This window comes from Acanthisitta chloris, unplaced genomic scaffold (genome assembly GCF_000695815.1).
Source record: "Acanthisitta chloris isolate BGI_N310 unplaced genomic scaffold, ASM69581v1 scaffold17033, whole genome shotgun sequence".
Taxonomy (NCBI): domain Eukaryota; kingdom Metazoa; phylum Chordata; class Aves; order Passeriformes; family Acanthisittidae; genus Acanthisitta; species Acanthisitta chloris.
Genome location: NW_008663598.1, coordinates 38627 through 54277, shown reverse-complemented (window position 1 = coordinate 54277; position 15651 = coordinate 38627). Strand labels below are relative to the sequence as shown.

Sequence of the window (15651 nt, the reverse complement as noted above, 5' to 3'; positions counted from 1 at the left end):
TGTAAAGCCTCAGCACTGTGTCTGCAGCCACAGAACCTGACCTGGGCTCTGTTATAATTGTGTCGGCATGTTCCATCTATGGCTTGAGTTTGGGGTTTGAGTGGGATTTGCTTTACTTTTCTCAGTTGAATTATAAAATCTTCCCATTTCCACTAACTTCATGTACCAGATTTGAACATGAAAGTACAGTTTTTGCAGTATCTTTGCACATCTAAAACTTTGGGGTAATTAAAAGCAATACATTTTTTTCTTCTTCTTTATTGTTTTCTGAATTGTTTGGAAGCATTCAGAAAAAAATATTTTACTACTGAAATAGAAGCTATTTCATTTGGAAGGTGAAATTCCAATGAATATTTCTACTGTGTTATCTTCATGCTAAGTTGCAACAACCACCTTGCTTTCTTTTGCCTTTGGTCTTTTTTGACCATGGTCTTAGAAATACTTCTGGCATCAAGTGATGCTTTTGAGATACTAAAGACATTGCTTTGACACTACTACTAATAAGGTTACTTGTAAGTGTAAGTAGGAACAGGATGTCTGGATGGAATTTGTTTAAGTCATCTTCAGATAACTAAAATTTTGACCTCAAGCTGTCGTGTAGTTCCTTGACTAATGGAGTAAAAGATGCTCCTTTTTGTTCCTTATTTGCAGCTGGTCTTTTCCTGTGTTTTATAGAATAGACTTTCTTATGTCATGCCAGAAATTCTTGCTCCCTGTTCTGTCAGTAATGCTTTAATTAATATTAAATATCGATACTTATTATTATTGAACCTTATGCTCAACCCTTGTCACCAGTGTTCATTGAGGTGATCAGTCTGTGGAAATCAGTCTACATAGGAGAGAGGAGTCTCCTGGGAGAACTGATGCTTCTACAGTGACTAGGCAGCTGGTCCATATTTCTGTTATAACCAGAAGAAATTTAGAGATGTTAGTTAGTAAGTAAATGAAATGTAAAATCATGTGAAAAAAACCCGTAAGTGTAAACATCAAATAGAGTGTGTTTTATAGTAAATCTGCATGAAATTCTAAAATGCTGGATTTGACATCATAATCTTCAGTTTGTTTCAGTAATTTAATTATTGAGTGTTCATGCTGCAAGGGCATAAAATCAGACAGGCTCAGTGCTTTTAAATATGGAAAAAGAAGCTAGAAATTCTCCAATTCAATTGCCCCAGTTCTGTCAGTAATTTGATTGCAGTCTGGTGCTCCATCCATAAGCTCTCAAACATGTCAGAGCAGGGGTGACCCAGAACTTCCACCAAAAACACCGTGAGCAGCAGAACCGCTGCAGTTCAGGGAAAGACCAGGAGCCCTGAGGTACAGAGAGGGGTTTGCACATGAGTGAAATAGTTAATATGCTCATCTGTCACAGATGTTCAATGCCAGTCTGTCTTTAACAAAATATACTTGAATGTCCTACATTTATGAGCAATTTTTCCTGAAAGAGCTCAAACAGAATGAAGCCTTCCTGTCTGCCTGCAGGCAGTAATAGAGAGTGATGAAATCTGTCTGGTGGTTGCTGGAAAGCCTCCTGCAGCACAGGTTGGCTCCAGGAGCACCCAGGGTGACTGATAGCTACTTTCCAGTTAGTACTTATCACTGAGATTCCCCAAAGGTTTGTCTGTCAGAAGAAATGAGCACTCTCTCCTTTCGGAGAAATAACGGAAGCTGGCAATGACTGGATGAAACCAGACTGATGCACATGCTCACTGCTGAAACTGGTTGTTCCAAAAGCAAACCGTTTCTGTATAACCACAGAAAAGCCACTAAACAATCTTTAAAGCACATTCTGGGGTCACAGGGAGTCCACATGTCTTTCTCAACCGTGATGGCTGCCAGGAAGGAAATGATAGCTCATTCTGTTTCCAGAATGCCTCTGTGCTACATTTTTGCTGGTTGTCACGCAGAAATAACTTTGTGCTCATGTTGTTTAAGATTTGTGAAATAGCATCTATTTCACAAGCAATGAAATATTCACAGATGCCATTTCTCATGAGGGCTTGCCATGTGCCTGTGCCCATGCTGTGGCATGAGATGTTTCTTTTCAGTTTGTGCTCAGTCGCTGTGGACGTGGTTAAATGGAGGATTTGTGGCAGCCAGCAGGGTGGTGGGAGCAGTGTTTCTCATGTCCCACTGACTGCTGTGCACGCAGGTCACATCATTGAGCCACAGCCCCATCACACACATCACAACTCATAGAATCCTAGAATTTAGGGGTTGGAATGGACCTTACAGATCATCTAGTCCGAACCCCCTGCCCTGGGCAGGGACACCTGCTCACTAGATCAGGTTGCTCAAGGCTTCATCCAGCCTGGCCTTGAACACTGCCAGGGTTGGGGCAGATGCCACATCCCTGGGCAACCTGTGCCAGTGTCTCACCACCCTTAGAGTTAAAAAACGTTTTTCTCACATCCAACCTAGACTTTCCCTCCTTCAATTTGAACCCGTTACCCCTTGTCCTATCACTGCAGTTCTCAACAAAGAGTCCCTCTCCGGCTCCCTTGTAAGCTCCTTCAGACATTGAAGAGTTGTTATGAGGTCTCCACGCAGTCTTCTCTTCTCCAGGCTGAACAGCCCCAACTTCCTCAGCCTGTCTTCATAGGGGAGGTGCTCCAGTCCTATCAACTTCGTGGCCTCCTCTGGACTTGCTCCAACAGTTCTATGTCCTTCTTACGTTGAGGACACTAGAACTGCACACAGTATTCCAGGTGGGGTCTCACCAGGACAGAGTAGAATGGGAGAATCATTTTTGACCTGCTGCCCACACTCCTTTTGTTGCAGCCCAGGATTCAATTGGCTTTCTCCATCCAGACCTGCACATGATTACATGATACTTTAGGTGTTGTAGCACCCAAGTTGCTGGTCTTGCCCTCTACCACATCATGGTGTTTTTTCCACCAAAATGAAGTAGACTGAGGTGGTTTTCTTATATTTTTAATATTGCTGTTGTAGTAAAATATCTACTTATCATGACAAAGGCTTCAAAATGTTGGACAGTATCATCTCCATCTTATTTACTCAAATTTCTAAACATTCTTTGCTGATTTGCAACTCAGTGAAGTTCTTTAAGAGTTGATAATTCTTGAAAGAAAGAAATAGTGAAAATTGCACCATTTAACTGATTGAAATGTTGTGCTCTTCAACATCTTTGTAAATGACTTGGATGTAGGACTTGAAGGGCTTTTAAGCAAGTTTGCAGATAACACAAAATTGAGAGGAGCTGTTGGCTCCCTTGAAGGCAGAGAGGCCCTGCAGAGAGACCTAGACAAATTAGAGAGCTGGGAATCACCAACCAGATGAAGTTTGTCAAGGGCGAGTGCCAGGTTCTGCACCTGGGATGGGGCAACCCTGGCTGTATGTACAGACTGGGGAATGAGATACTGGAAAATAGTGCCATGGAAAGCAACCTGGGGATCCTCATCGATGCCAAGTTGAATATGAGCCAGCAATATGCCCTGGCAGCCAGGAAGGCCAACCCTGTCCTAGGGTGCATCAGACAAGGCATTGCCAGCAGGTCGAGGGAACTGATTGTCCTGCTCTACTGTGTGCTGTTGCAGCCTCACCTTGATTATTGTGTGCGGTAGGCCAACCCTGTCCTAGGGTGCATCAGACAAGGCATTGCCAGCAGGTCGAGGGAACTGATTGTCCTGCTCTACTGTGTGCTGTTGCAGCCTCACCTTGATTATTGTGTGCGGTATACCACATTACATTACAAAAAGGATATAAAACTATTAGAAAGCGTCCAAAGGAGACAACAAAGATGGTGAAGGCCTTGAGGAGAAGCCACATGAGGAGTGGCTGAGGTCACTTGTTCTGTTCAGCCTGGGGAAGAGGAGACTAAGGAGAGACCTCATCACTGTATACAACTTCATGAGGGGAAGTGCAGGGGCAGCACTGACCTCTTCTCTCTGGCAGTCAGTGGCAAGACCTGAGGAAATGGTCTGAAGTTGCATCAGGAGAGGTTTAGGTTGGATATTAGAAGAAGGTCCTTCACAAAGTTGAGCACTGGAACAGCTCCCCAGGGAAGTTGTCACATCACCAAGGCTGACAGAGTTCAAGAAACACTTGGACAATGCTCTCAGGCACATGGTGTGATTCTCAGGGATGTCCTGTGCAGCACCAAGAGTTGGACTCAGTGATCCTCATGGGTCCTTTCCAACTCTGAATATTCTGCAATTCTGTGAAATTTTTCAATATGAGAATTAGGACCAAACTAACTAATTCTCCACCTCTTACTGGATCTTACTTTTTGTTAGGATTGGCTGAGACTTTTTAAATACAGTACTGGAATCTGGGAGGCTTCATGACTTGCTGCCTGCACTCTGCTGGAGCACACCTCTTTGTAAAGTGGTTGGAGTTCTCCTGCTCATCAGTAGTTTGGAAGCTGCAAGAAATAGTAAAACTGGTATTGGAAAAGAAACAAAAGAGGTAAAATATTTAGGGTTAGTGGAGTTGTTCAAGGGCATGAACAAGTAAATGTTTTGTGATGAGAGGTTAAAGTTCAGTGGACTAAATATATGCTAAAGGGACAAACTTCAGAATATTTCATTAAGGACTGTCAGATAGTTTCGTCCTTGTGAAACACCCTATGGTTATTTTTAATTTTTGGAGATCAGGGTTTGTATTCTACAGATGAAAAAGCAGGAAAAGTTACTGAAGATCTTAGTCTTTAAAGTACACAGATGTAAGTTGTCTGTAAACCATTGCAGTGTGTTCTTGAGAGAGGGGGAGTAAGGGCAGAAATCCTGTATTGCCTGCTGCTGCCCTCTGAGCCTTACCTGAAGTGAGTCACTCTTTCATCGCTGCTTTTTCATACTCTTTTTTAGCTTTGAAGTTGCAAAACTATATTCTTACGTCTTCTCATGAAACCATTTAGCAGTTGTGTGCTTTGCTTCTCCTTTAGCATCATTTGCTGTAACTTCAGCCTTGTATGACCTTTGGTTCTAGTGAAGCTTTCTCTGATATTTTTGAGAAATATTTTCTGCCACTAAATATCAACATATCAAGCTAATAACTGAGTCATACTTTAAACTGAGAGAAAACTCTTCGGAATATATATTTTTTAAAAAACACAGTCTTTGCAAAATAAAAAAGGTATCTGTAAACTATTTACTCAGAATCTCTCCCAAAATAACTACCAGATTATACTCTTGTTATTTATTGTATACACTGGTATTTGATTCTCCATCATATAATTGTCACTCACTGCTGGCAATGTCACTGAGTTTTGCAGTTACAAACCTTGAAGTAGCCTTATGGGTATATTTTTGTCATAGCTTCTTGACTGGAGAGTACCTAATTTTTACAACTATAATTTCCACCTGTCAGCCCTTAGCTGGCTGTTAACCAGGTTGTCTCCTGGCAGCTGTTTGTTGAGTATAGCCTTGGACGTGGCTGTAAATGGACATAGATGGGACCTTTGTGCACTTGGTTTGTGCAGTAATATATTTAGATATTTGAGGATTTTAGGTAAATGATTTTATTTTAAAATCCTTTTCCAGAAAACAATGCAAAAAGGATCTTTTTGAACAAAACCAAAGCACAATATTTGTGATCTTTCTGTTCCTTTTTGTCTTCTGTTTCAATTCTGTGTTGAAAATTGGGGCAGTTTTGTCGTATTTCACAAGAAAAATGAAATAAATAAGCCATATTCCTTCTTTTGATTTTCCTCTGCAAAAGAGCTAATTTTGTACCTGCAAGTGTCCAATGTTGAAAAGAAATACAAAATACCATGTTTTGAAACTGTGACCTATTATCTAGTGATGAAAGTAGTTAAAATAATCATAGGTAGAAAGGCATGAAGGACTGTGACATTCAGCTAAGATGCTTATGCTCAAAGCTAATTAAGATTCTGCATTTTGATCAGGTTTTAATTTGAATTCTGCCCATTAAAATTCTGTGACGTCTGACTGTTAGGTGTTTGTTAAGCGAACAGATGATTATGTTTCATAGCTGTATGACCTCTCACCAGTTTATGCACTATTAATATAATATTTGAATTATTTATGATTATGGCATCATACAATTAAATTATGACTAGTCAATTCTAATTTGTGCTGTGTTGGGATCAAAATTAGGACTAGGATAGGGCACTCTGCAGAGCACAGAGACATCAGGTGTTTCCTGACACTTAAAACCATCTGATACTTTGGAAGAGTAGGAAAAAAACTTGGGAGATAACATAAGTTAATCTGTGTAGTGTGATTAAGGTAATTGTAGCTCCTATAACAAGTAACAGGTATATGCTTGTTTCTGCTCCCGGTTTGTAAGTGTGCTGTAGCTGAGATTGGTGTACATGTGTACATGTACATGTGCACAGTGGGTACTGTCACTGCTGGGAAATCTCAGATGGCTCAGCTTTAACTCTAGGTATAAACATTATTCTGCATTTTCCTGGTTCGAGTCCATTTCTCAGGGTAAGGAGTATGCGAAAGATGATGAGAGAAGCCTGTTGGACAGTGTTCTGCCAGCAGCAGAGACTTGTCTCTCTCCCCTCCTGGTAAATATGATGAAAAGTATTGAAACACTTAGGACGTGACAGTGGAGTGGGAAATTGTAAGCAACGGGCAGCAGGACTTGGAAGGCACAAGTATAGGATGAAAGAAGTGTAATGGAGTAGGCTGAACTTTGAGAGGACAGGAATAGGATACAGCAGTATGAGGAAGAACCTCCAGTCCAGAAACAAATCCAAAACTGAACCTCTTTCATTGGGAGATTAGAGTTATCTAATCCCACCAAAGCTGCTCGCTCAGCCCCACAGATAAGGAGCGTCCTAACTGGCACTGTCAGACAGCTGAGCTTCTTCCTTTGGCAAGAGACACAGCAGCTGTGTGGTACATCCTTCAGAATCCACTAATATGTGGTTACAAACGTACCAGAATATCCAGATCAGCAAACAGTTAAGAACCCCTTTGATGTGAATAATTTTGGAGAACTATTTGTTATGGGGAAGTATTGCTCCTGTTTTAAGTTATTTGGTAGTCTATTGCTCAGTTTTTACCTACAACACACAATAAAGAAAGCATCTCTAAACTCCTTGGCTCTGTAATGGGCAAGGCAACCAAGCTTCTGGATTTGATTTGCCTTTGAATATGTGCTTTCTGTTTCCCAGATACAGAGTATGAATTGCCAATCATTCGGTTTGAGGAGAATAATTTTCCTGTTGGTATTGTTCTAGCTCTGGTAGCTGCTACTAAATTTACTTGGAATGGAAGGTGTTGCCTAGTGAAAGGAACTGGCATTGTCTCTCTAGTTTATGATTTTGTGAAATATTTTGAACAGCAGCAATGGCTATAGCCATCACCCATTAAAGTGCTCCGGTTTCCCTTCTCGTGCAGGATATCACCCACAGCTCTGTAGTTATGACGGATAGATCCTGTGGCAGGAGGAATCAACTTGATAAGGGCTGGTTTTCAGTCAGGTACAGATGCATCAGTCATTTGCTGAGGTGCAATTTGCTTTCTTGCTGTGAACTAAACTATTTCTCAATGTTTTTGAAGCATGTGCTAATATATTAAAACACCCTTTGCCAGTTATCGCAAAAGGCTTCAATGAGTGTCCCAAAACTCTGCCGGTATTTTTATGCAATGAAGGTCTAGCTGAATCACATGAAATTTTATGGGAATGGTTTTTCAAGGCTGCATCTGTCTGTTCTTTTCTGACTTTAGTTTTTTCCCAATTGCCATCATCTGGTGTGAGAAGCTTTGTCTGCATTTTTTTAGCAACATCTGGTTTAATGGATGAGTTATTTCTCTGTGTAGGCTACAAAGTCAAAGTGATACATGCAGACTTCTCCAGAGAGGCATGGAGCTTGTGAGGCATGGCAGTCAGGAGCTAGGGAACTGTGAGAAAGCTTAGGGATTATTGATTCAGACATTGGTCAGGTTTAAAGTAATCTGTTCACCTTCAGGTCAAGAGTTGCACTTCACTTGATACTTTAGATAGCATCTTACTGTGTGTATATAAAAAAATTAAGCAGGGATTTTTACTTAAATCAGAATATACTGATTTATAGTGAAACTACCTTATGGTCTCACTGGTTTGTATGGGTTGTGCTAATGTAACTATTTTGGGGGTATATGGGTGGATTAGAGAGGCCACTTGATGGACAGGGTAGAGGCGGTTTCCGAAGTTCTCCTTGGTTACATGTCTGACTACCACTAATTATACAGTTCATCTGGTAGCTTGCTAAATTCTGTCTTTTAAGTAATTTAAAGATAGTTAGGGGTTTGTTCAGGCAACTGAATATCTTTAGCAGAAGAAGAGGGGCTTGAAGTTATGAGAACTAACCTGAATGTTGAGGTCCAGATTCTTCCACAGGATGAGTAATTGCTTAAATAATAGCCATAAAGGATAAATAATCTTAGTTGATCCCAAGCATCTTCCACAAAAGTCTTCCTTGGTCCAAAAAGCAGCTACTCTAAATTGTCTCTTTGGTCCTCTGTCCTTTCCATGACCAGACTTCAGATGGAAACAGAAGTTAATGAACTTGGCCTGAATTTCTGTTGTTCAGTGGACTGGCATGGTATAAAAGTCAGCACTACACAAGAGACTTTCAAAATCTCCTTAAAGGAGATTTTTGTAAAATCCAATATATTTGTGTTACACTGGAGACTAAGTTGGTAAATTGTAGATTATCATCATCTTATAACCCAGGCACAAAAGTCTGGCACCAGAGCAGTCCTTAAGTAGTTTTACTGTTGTTCAAAGAAATGAAGGATTAACAAAACTGAATTAGCTCTAAAAACTTTCTGTGCCATCAGTGCCTGATATCAAAGTGTTTATCTCAGAGCAGAATGTGTAATTTTGAAATATGCTTGTTCTAACAAGCATTTTACAGAGACAAACAATCACATTAGTGATTGTCTTCGGAAGTAATTTCCTTAGCCTGACTTGATTTGAATGTTGACCTTTTAAGACTTTTGATCTAAATCCATTTAAGGTGCTTCTGAAGGGCTTAAAAGACAATGAGAAGTCAGCAGCTTTCATATTAAAAATATATGAACTGTTCAGAATGAAATGTTTAATCCCTGCAAAAGCTGAATCTTTAGGGCTGCACAGTCCTGACTCTACAGCAAAGCAAAAATCAGTGACTATGTGAGAAGAAAATCAAATTTGTCTCTGTCTCGTGCTGTGCTTACTTGCCTGTGCTATGTCATGCCTAACCATTTCCCTCACTGTGGTTTTCAGTGTCATGCACCAGAATTATTGTACAGCCAAACTGGCTCAAGTATTTGTAAAATGTACATTAATTATCAAGGAAATGGTCTTATCCTGTTTCATCCTCCTGTTATTAGCAATAACATTTTAGACCACCCACACCAGCTTTTCTCTTATCTTCTTTTATGTGCCATAGGAAGGTAATTTAAGGAGATGGGGAGTAAAGCTTTAGCTCTTTTGAGCTGCAGACTATATCTGATAGAGGATGGATTCTGTGATTATGAAACTGAGTGTATAATGCCCATAATTTAGAAATCTACTGCTCTTCTGGTTTATTTCCAGTAAGCCTAGTTTTTCGTATCAGGAGTTGGTAGGTCAGGTTTGTGCTAATTAGAACTGATGTGCATCTTAAGTTATTTGTGGAAAACATGTACCAAAGTTCACAGGAGAGGTTTTCAGTGTAGCACTGTCATGTTTTTGGTTTGGCAATATTTCAGAGGACATGATGTGGTGTGTCTTCACTGTTTATACTGTTCTGGCCTAGTGGAAGGAGACCCTGCCCATGGCAGGGGGGTTGGAGCTAGATCTTTAAGGTCCTTGTAACTCACACCAGACTACGATTCTATGATTTTCTTCTGTGTGTTTCAGCTTATGAAACAAGAGGTAGCTGCTCATCTCCTTCCATCAGTTGTGGTCCCTTCATGCAAGACAAACTTCAGAATTTTATCTGATAGCACATTATACACTGATTATTAATATATTCTTCAGCAAAATAATACATCTTGTAGACATGGTGGTGTAGCAGTAGAATTAGCATGGTAACAGAGCCTGAACAGACCTCTCGCCTCGAAGGACTGTTATTTTTGAACATACCCAGCACTGCAAGACACCAGCAAATGCAGATGTCTTTGCGTCTGCTGTGTGTACCATGCTGGTTTACTGCTGAAGGATAAACAAAGCACAGTTTATTACTGCAAGGTTTCTATTAAATCCAGTCTCAAGTGCTGGTTTTCCTGTTCCATTGCGCTGAATCTGCTTTCTTGCAACAAAATTTCCTCTCAGTTATTGGCAGACAACAGAGAATAGATAACTGGCTTCAGCCATAGGAGGCTTTGGAGACATCTGGTTTTCCCTTGTATCATTTGTGTTCCACTCTGTCGAAAGTAGGACACACCTGGGGAAGGATGGCAGGGGAAGGAAACATGCTGACCTGCCTGCGGTTGTGTCTGTGTGAATCAGCAGGTTGGTTTGTGCTCGTGGAGATGGAGGCAAGATAATAAACCAAATATGTCTTTGTTTCGGGTAATGCTCGAGAGAAAGCATGAGACTCTCTCTGAGGAGCTGCCAATCTGGCTGGGCAGAATGGAGAAACCCATCTCAGCATCAAGATGTTTTAAAATGCTCATCAGCTTGTATTCATTACAAACACCTGCAAATGAAATTAGAGTAGCAGCAAAAGAAGCAAAAGTGGTGATGTTAAAATGGTGTGTAACTGAGCACTCCAGTGGGGCAGACACAGAATGAGCAGCCACAAAGGGCTGAGCAGATCACAGTGAGATCACTGGGTGTTCAGTAATTAATCTTTCAAATAGTAGCACATTCCTCTTCAACCTGGGGCTGGCTGATTGTTCTCTGAATAGAAAGGAGAAGTGTTTTTTTGGAATTTGCTTTTGAAAGTCAACTGCAATGGTGATAAGGCCTTGAAGCATTTCAGGGTGTCTGTTGCTGTCTCTCCACTCGTTGCCCACCTATGACCCGTTGCAGGCATCTTCATTCTGGTTTTCCTGCTGCCAAGAGGGTCAGATCCTTCACGTAAGCTCTCAGCTGATCTGGAAGTCATAACTTAGGCAGATGTTCATCTCTCTGTGATTTCTTCTTTTCAAGTAAATAACATTGTTTGCATATGAAAGATTAGTGTCTGCCTAAGTCTTCTCTCCCAGAAGTACATGGGTTTTCATCTGTAGCAACTGATGTGGTGGCAGCTAAAAAGTTTCTCTAGTTACATTTATGACTTTTTGTCCCTTTAAACAGATGCTAATTTTAAAAAATAAAATAAATGAAGTTGCCAGTATTCCTTTAAAATATATTATATTATTAGCAGAGGGAAATACCTGATTTTATACCTATTCCTTGAGTATAATTTCCACATAATCCTTGTAATAGAGACATATTTTGTTTTAGTAGCTAGTTAGAAATGCTGCCTTCTTCTGAACTACTTCACTGTGAAGAAAAGAAAATCCACACCTCTTCTCCTTATGACTTCACTTGGCCTTGGCACACTCGATAGACGTTACTGATTACACCCAAACGTGCAGCTTATAGTTAGTTCATCAGTGGTGTAAGGACTAACTTCCATTTGGCCTGAAGTCTTTGCATGCAGCATCTTTTGCCTGAATTCCTGCAGCTGCAGCTCCTTTTGCACTGTGTGGTTTACATGTGAGTGGTCTTGCTGGCTCTGGTGTCACCACTTGCAAAGTAAAGACTAGTTGTATGAAGGACATCTGTAAACACAAGGCAGGTGTTTAAATTCAGGAATGTCCTGCTGATTGCTCCTCTTAAGATCCGACTTGAGAAAAAACATGTTTCTGAATGTAGAACTTTGCTCAGAGATTTTGATAAATTAACAGGGACAAAGTTTTTTTTATCTTACTTGTACATTTGTCATCTTTTTCTAAGATATTACTCACCATGTTTATATTTACCTATCTCCTTGAAAATTCTTTGGTACAACTTTTTTGTGTTATTTTTCAGGTGTTCAAATGAAACAGTATTCAAAAAGGAAGATTTGTTTTGGGCATACAATTTCTGCCCCACTCCGTACTCTTGGACAGCACTTCTGGGCCTTATTTTGTACTTGGTTTTCTTTGCACCTGGTAAGCAAACATTTAGTTTTGCATATAAATTATACAATTGTAAAATGTCACATAGTGAGGCCACATGTAAAATTCCCTTTTGAGTCCAGCCATTAAACTGAGATTGATCTTTTTTCCTGATTCGTAGGCATGGGTCCTATGCCCTGGACTGTCAATTCTGAAATCTACCCCCTTTGGGCTAGAAGTACCGGGAATGCATGTTCTTCTGGAGTCAACTGGGTTTTCAATGTGCTGGTGTCCCTGACGTTCCTGCATACAGCTGAGTACCTGACCTACTATGGTAAGCAGCAGTGTGTGTCCGTGTGTGCAGTACTGCCCTTGGCACAGACATTTTCTGCTCGTCCTGGGCCCCTCAGTTGGTTGTGCTATGGAATGTCAGCTGTGAATGCAGTGCTCTCAGCCTGCTGTGGTTTACTACGACTAGAGATCTGATGCAACCTGCCTGGATCATAGAGTTTGGTCCAGATTTCACAAGAAAGATTTATTTCTGTCCGTAACTGAGAACCTAAACAGTTGGTTAAGACAGAGAAGATGGGAAAAAAAACCCAGACTTTTCACTTAATGAAGTAATGTGATTCCCATTTAAGGAGACAGCTGCTGCAGTTTTCCAGTTTGTGGTGGCATCCAAGGCCAATATCAGATGGTCTTTGCAGAAATATAGCTGTTGATTAAGTCCTGTCTGCAGGAGCCTGTGGGGTATTTGTCAGATTACTGCTCAGCCACTCCAGTACAAGTCATTTAAATTGCATTAAGCTGCCAGGGAGTTGATGTGACCTTCACATCATTACTAGTACGGAGCCTTTCAGCTCTGCTTGTCATTCCTTTGAGTCACCAGTTGCAATACATGGCAGGTAGATGTTTGTTGGTCCTTTGGTACCTTCTCAGCCCCCCGAGGTATGGTGGTTTGTGGACAGGAAGGAGCTCTTTCTTAAAACTAATTGTCTCAACAGAGAACTTTTCAATAATAATTAGGTGCAAGAGTCATAAGCATTATTCATATCCTGACTCATTCTTTTGCTGTAGTTTCTCATTTTGAGGAGTTATCTTAATGTGTCTTTCACTGTCAAGATAAACTAAGAAAGCTCTTGCCTTTTACATCTGTTTTTTTTTATTTTGGGCATTCAATTGTCTAATTGCTGTTTATTTTAACAGCAGAACGACTTGCCCAGAAAGGATGTGTATTATTATCTTTCATGTGACTTGAAATTGCTTTTGCTAATTTACTTTGTTGAGGAATGGTGCAATTAAGCATCCTGCTCCTACACCCACAGCTCATTGTTGTAACTGTGCCACTCCAGCCTTTGCTTTCACACACTCTTTTGATTCTGTAGCCTGATGCTCCTGTCACTCCCTCTGCTCTGGTGCAGAGGAGGGGTGGGAACCTCTGTGACTGACTCTGCCAATTGTTTTACTTTGCAGGAGCCTTCTTCCTCTACGCAGGGTTTGCTGCCTTGGGACTAGTTTTCATCTACGGCTGCCTGCCCGAGACTAAAGGCAAAAAACTAGAGGAAATTGAATCTTTGTTTGAAAACAGGCTATGTACATGTGGTATGTCAGATTCTGATGAAGGGAGGTATATCGAGTATATTCGGGTGAAGGGAAGTAATTACCATCTTTCTGACAATGATGCTTCTGATGTGGAATAATTTTCAGCTGCTGATGTATTTAATAATTTAAAAGCCTTCTGGGGGAAAAGCAGCTCTCTGATGACCTCACTGCCCTGCTTCTGGTCTGGTTCTCCTTCCTACTATGTAGTTAAAAATGCCTTCATGTTCAAAAATGCTCTATTTGGGAGGAAATTCAATATGCTAGTGTTTTCTTGATAACTAAAGGCAATGGCTTCCAAAAGAGATTGAATCCCACAATTATGTGACTTTACCAAGTGTGCGCCGTGCTGTGCCATCCCCAGGTACTTAGTAGGGTGCACTGTACCAGATGAATGCAGAGGGCTATCCTGGATGGTCAGGGACTGTCCTTCCATACTGACAAAAGATAAAATAACTGAGTGTCTAATCAGAAAACAGCTGACAGCTGTCGGATCCCCATCCTGTAGCAGCCTAGGAAGTAGCTCTGCTGTGCAGTACAATGAAGGACGAATGCATAAGCTGCTGCAGCAGTAACCATTTAAAAGGCTTAACTGATTGGGAAAATACAAATATCTGCTAATATCCATCAGAAGGGACACTTCCCAAATTTACCCTAAGAGAATGCCCCTTGTTATTTATCACAAGTCAAGAGCCATACACCCCGTGGATGGAGGTTCACTGGGGTGATGTGTGTCTGTGCTACACCAGGTTATCTACCCACTGCTGCTCTTGAGTACACACTACAGCATTTGTGAGAGAAACTGCCAAAATTAACTACTGACAGCAGGAAAAGAGAGCTCAGTATGTGGCCACGTGTACAAATGAACTGGTGTATATTGCTAGGTACACATAGAGGCTTCGGTTAGAAGAAAATCATATTTGCTTTCCTTTTTTGCATTTGAACGTATTGGTTTGTGCCTAGTTTTGAACACAAGATAATGTTAGCTAAAAGAAGGAGGAGGAGGGGAGAGGGTTCGTGCTGCTGAATGCACAGCGGTGATCCCTCCTGCGCCTTTAGCTCGTGAATAAATATTGCCTTCAGTTTATCTCCATATGTGCAGAGTAAACGACTCCCAGCACATTTTTCCTTCAAATGTCCTTAGTCAAGCAGTGACTTGCTGGATCTAAAGAGCAGTATTAGCAATGGGCAGAGGCCTACGTCTCGTATTAATTGCCTTACTGAAGCATTGCAAACTTGTCAAGAAAATGTCAGGCACAAAAATCAACTTGGCTGTCTTTAGCATGGTAATGAAAATATGGATGGTATTTTATTTGCCTGCCGTGATTGCTTGCCTTGGCAAATCGAATTTTCTGCAGCTACATAAAAATATTATGTTATTTCTTTTTCCATGCTCTGTCCTCACTGCTTTCAGCTTTCAAAGATACAAGTTTGAAAGCATCAGTGACTCAAATTCTTATCTTTGAAACATTTGTTTCATGAAAGAATGTGGAAAAATTCCTCTGCCTATGAGCTGCTGCCTGTTTATTTGGTAAAAATATGTTTGTTTTTCATTGTGCAAAGATTAAAGAAGTCATCGGGTCCTTAGCTTTATAGATTTGGTTTGGGGGCTTTTCTTGGGTTGAAAGATGTTTTTAGTGTCGGATTACTGTCAAGACCAAGCCTGGACCTTTGTTACTAAATTATTTTTATTGGATAATGTGGAGGGTTTTTTGTTGTAAAAACTGACATTATGTTATGTGATCTATGGGGGGAGTTCCTACTCTCCCATTATTGACCTTCAGGGATTGGGTGTATTTTGTTTTCTTTTTTTACTTTGTTAATCAAAGAAATACTTTTTTGGAAAGAAAACATTTTAAAGCATCCTTCTGTGACTTGACTGGGTCTAAAAGGGGAAACACAGTGGACAAAGGGAATTTCAAATGAGTCATTGCAAAGAGCAGCTCAACCTTGAACATCTCCTGTGCGTGAGAGGATTCTCATGCCTTCCATCTTGCCTCCCTTTTAAGCGCACAATGTTTTTATGCTTGCAAGCACCAGCAGCTGAAAATGCTCAGATCTCCTGACCTTTGAA

At 40.7% G+C, this 15651-nt stretch overlaps 1 protein-coding gene across 1 annotated transcript in view; it reads left to right on the top strand.

Annotated features, from left to right (window-relative positions):
* Positions 1-13678, top strand: part of SLC2A13 (solute carrier family 2 (facilitated glucose transporter), member 13) — a gene marked incomplete at its 5' end in the record, with an annotated part of 111664 nt that extends 97986 nt beyond the window's left edge. The window contains 3 exons of the mRNA XM_009071059.1: positions 11911-12032; positions 12160-12312; positions 13452-13678. Of these exons, the coding sequence (XP_009069307.1) occupies positions 11911-12032; positions 12160-12312; positions 13452-13678 (502 nt within the window). The remainder of the gene's footprint in view (positions 1-11910; positions 12033-12159; positions 12313-13451) is intronic.
* Positions 13679-15651: the final 1973 nt, after the last annotated feature.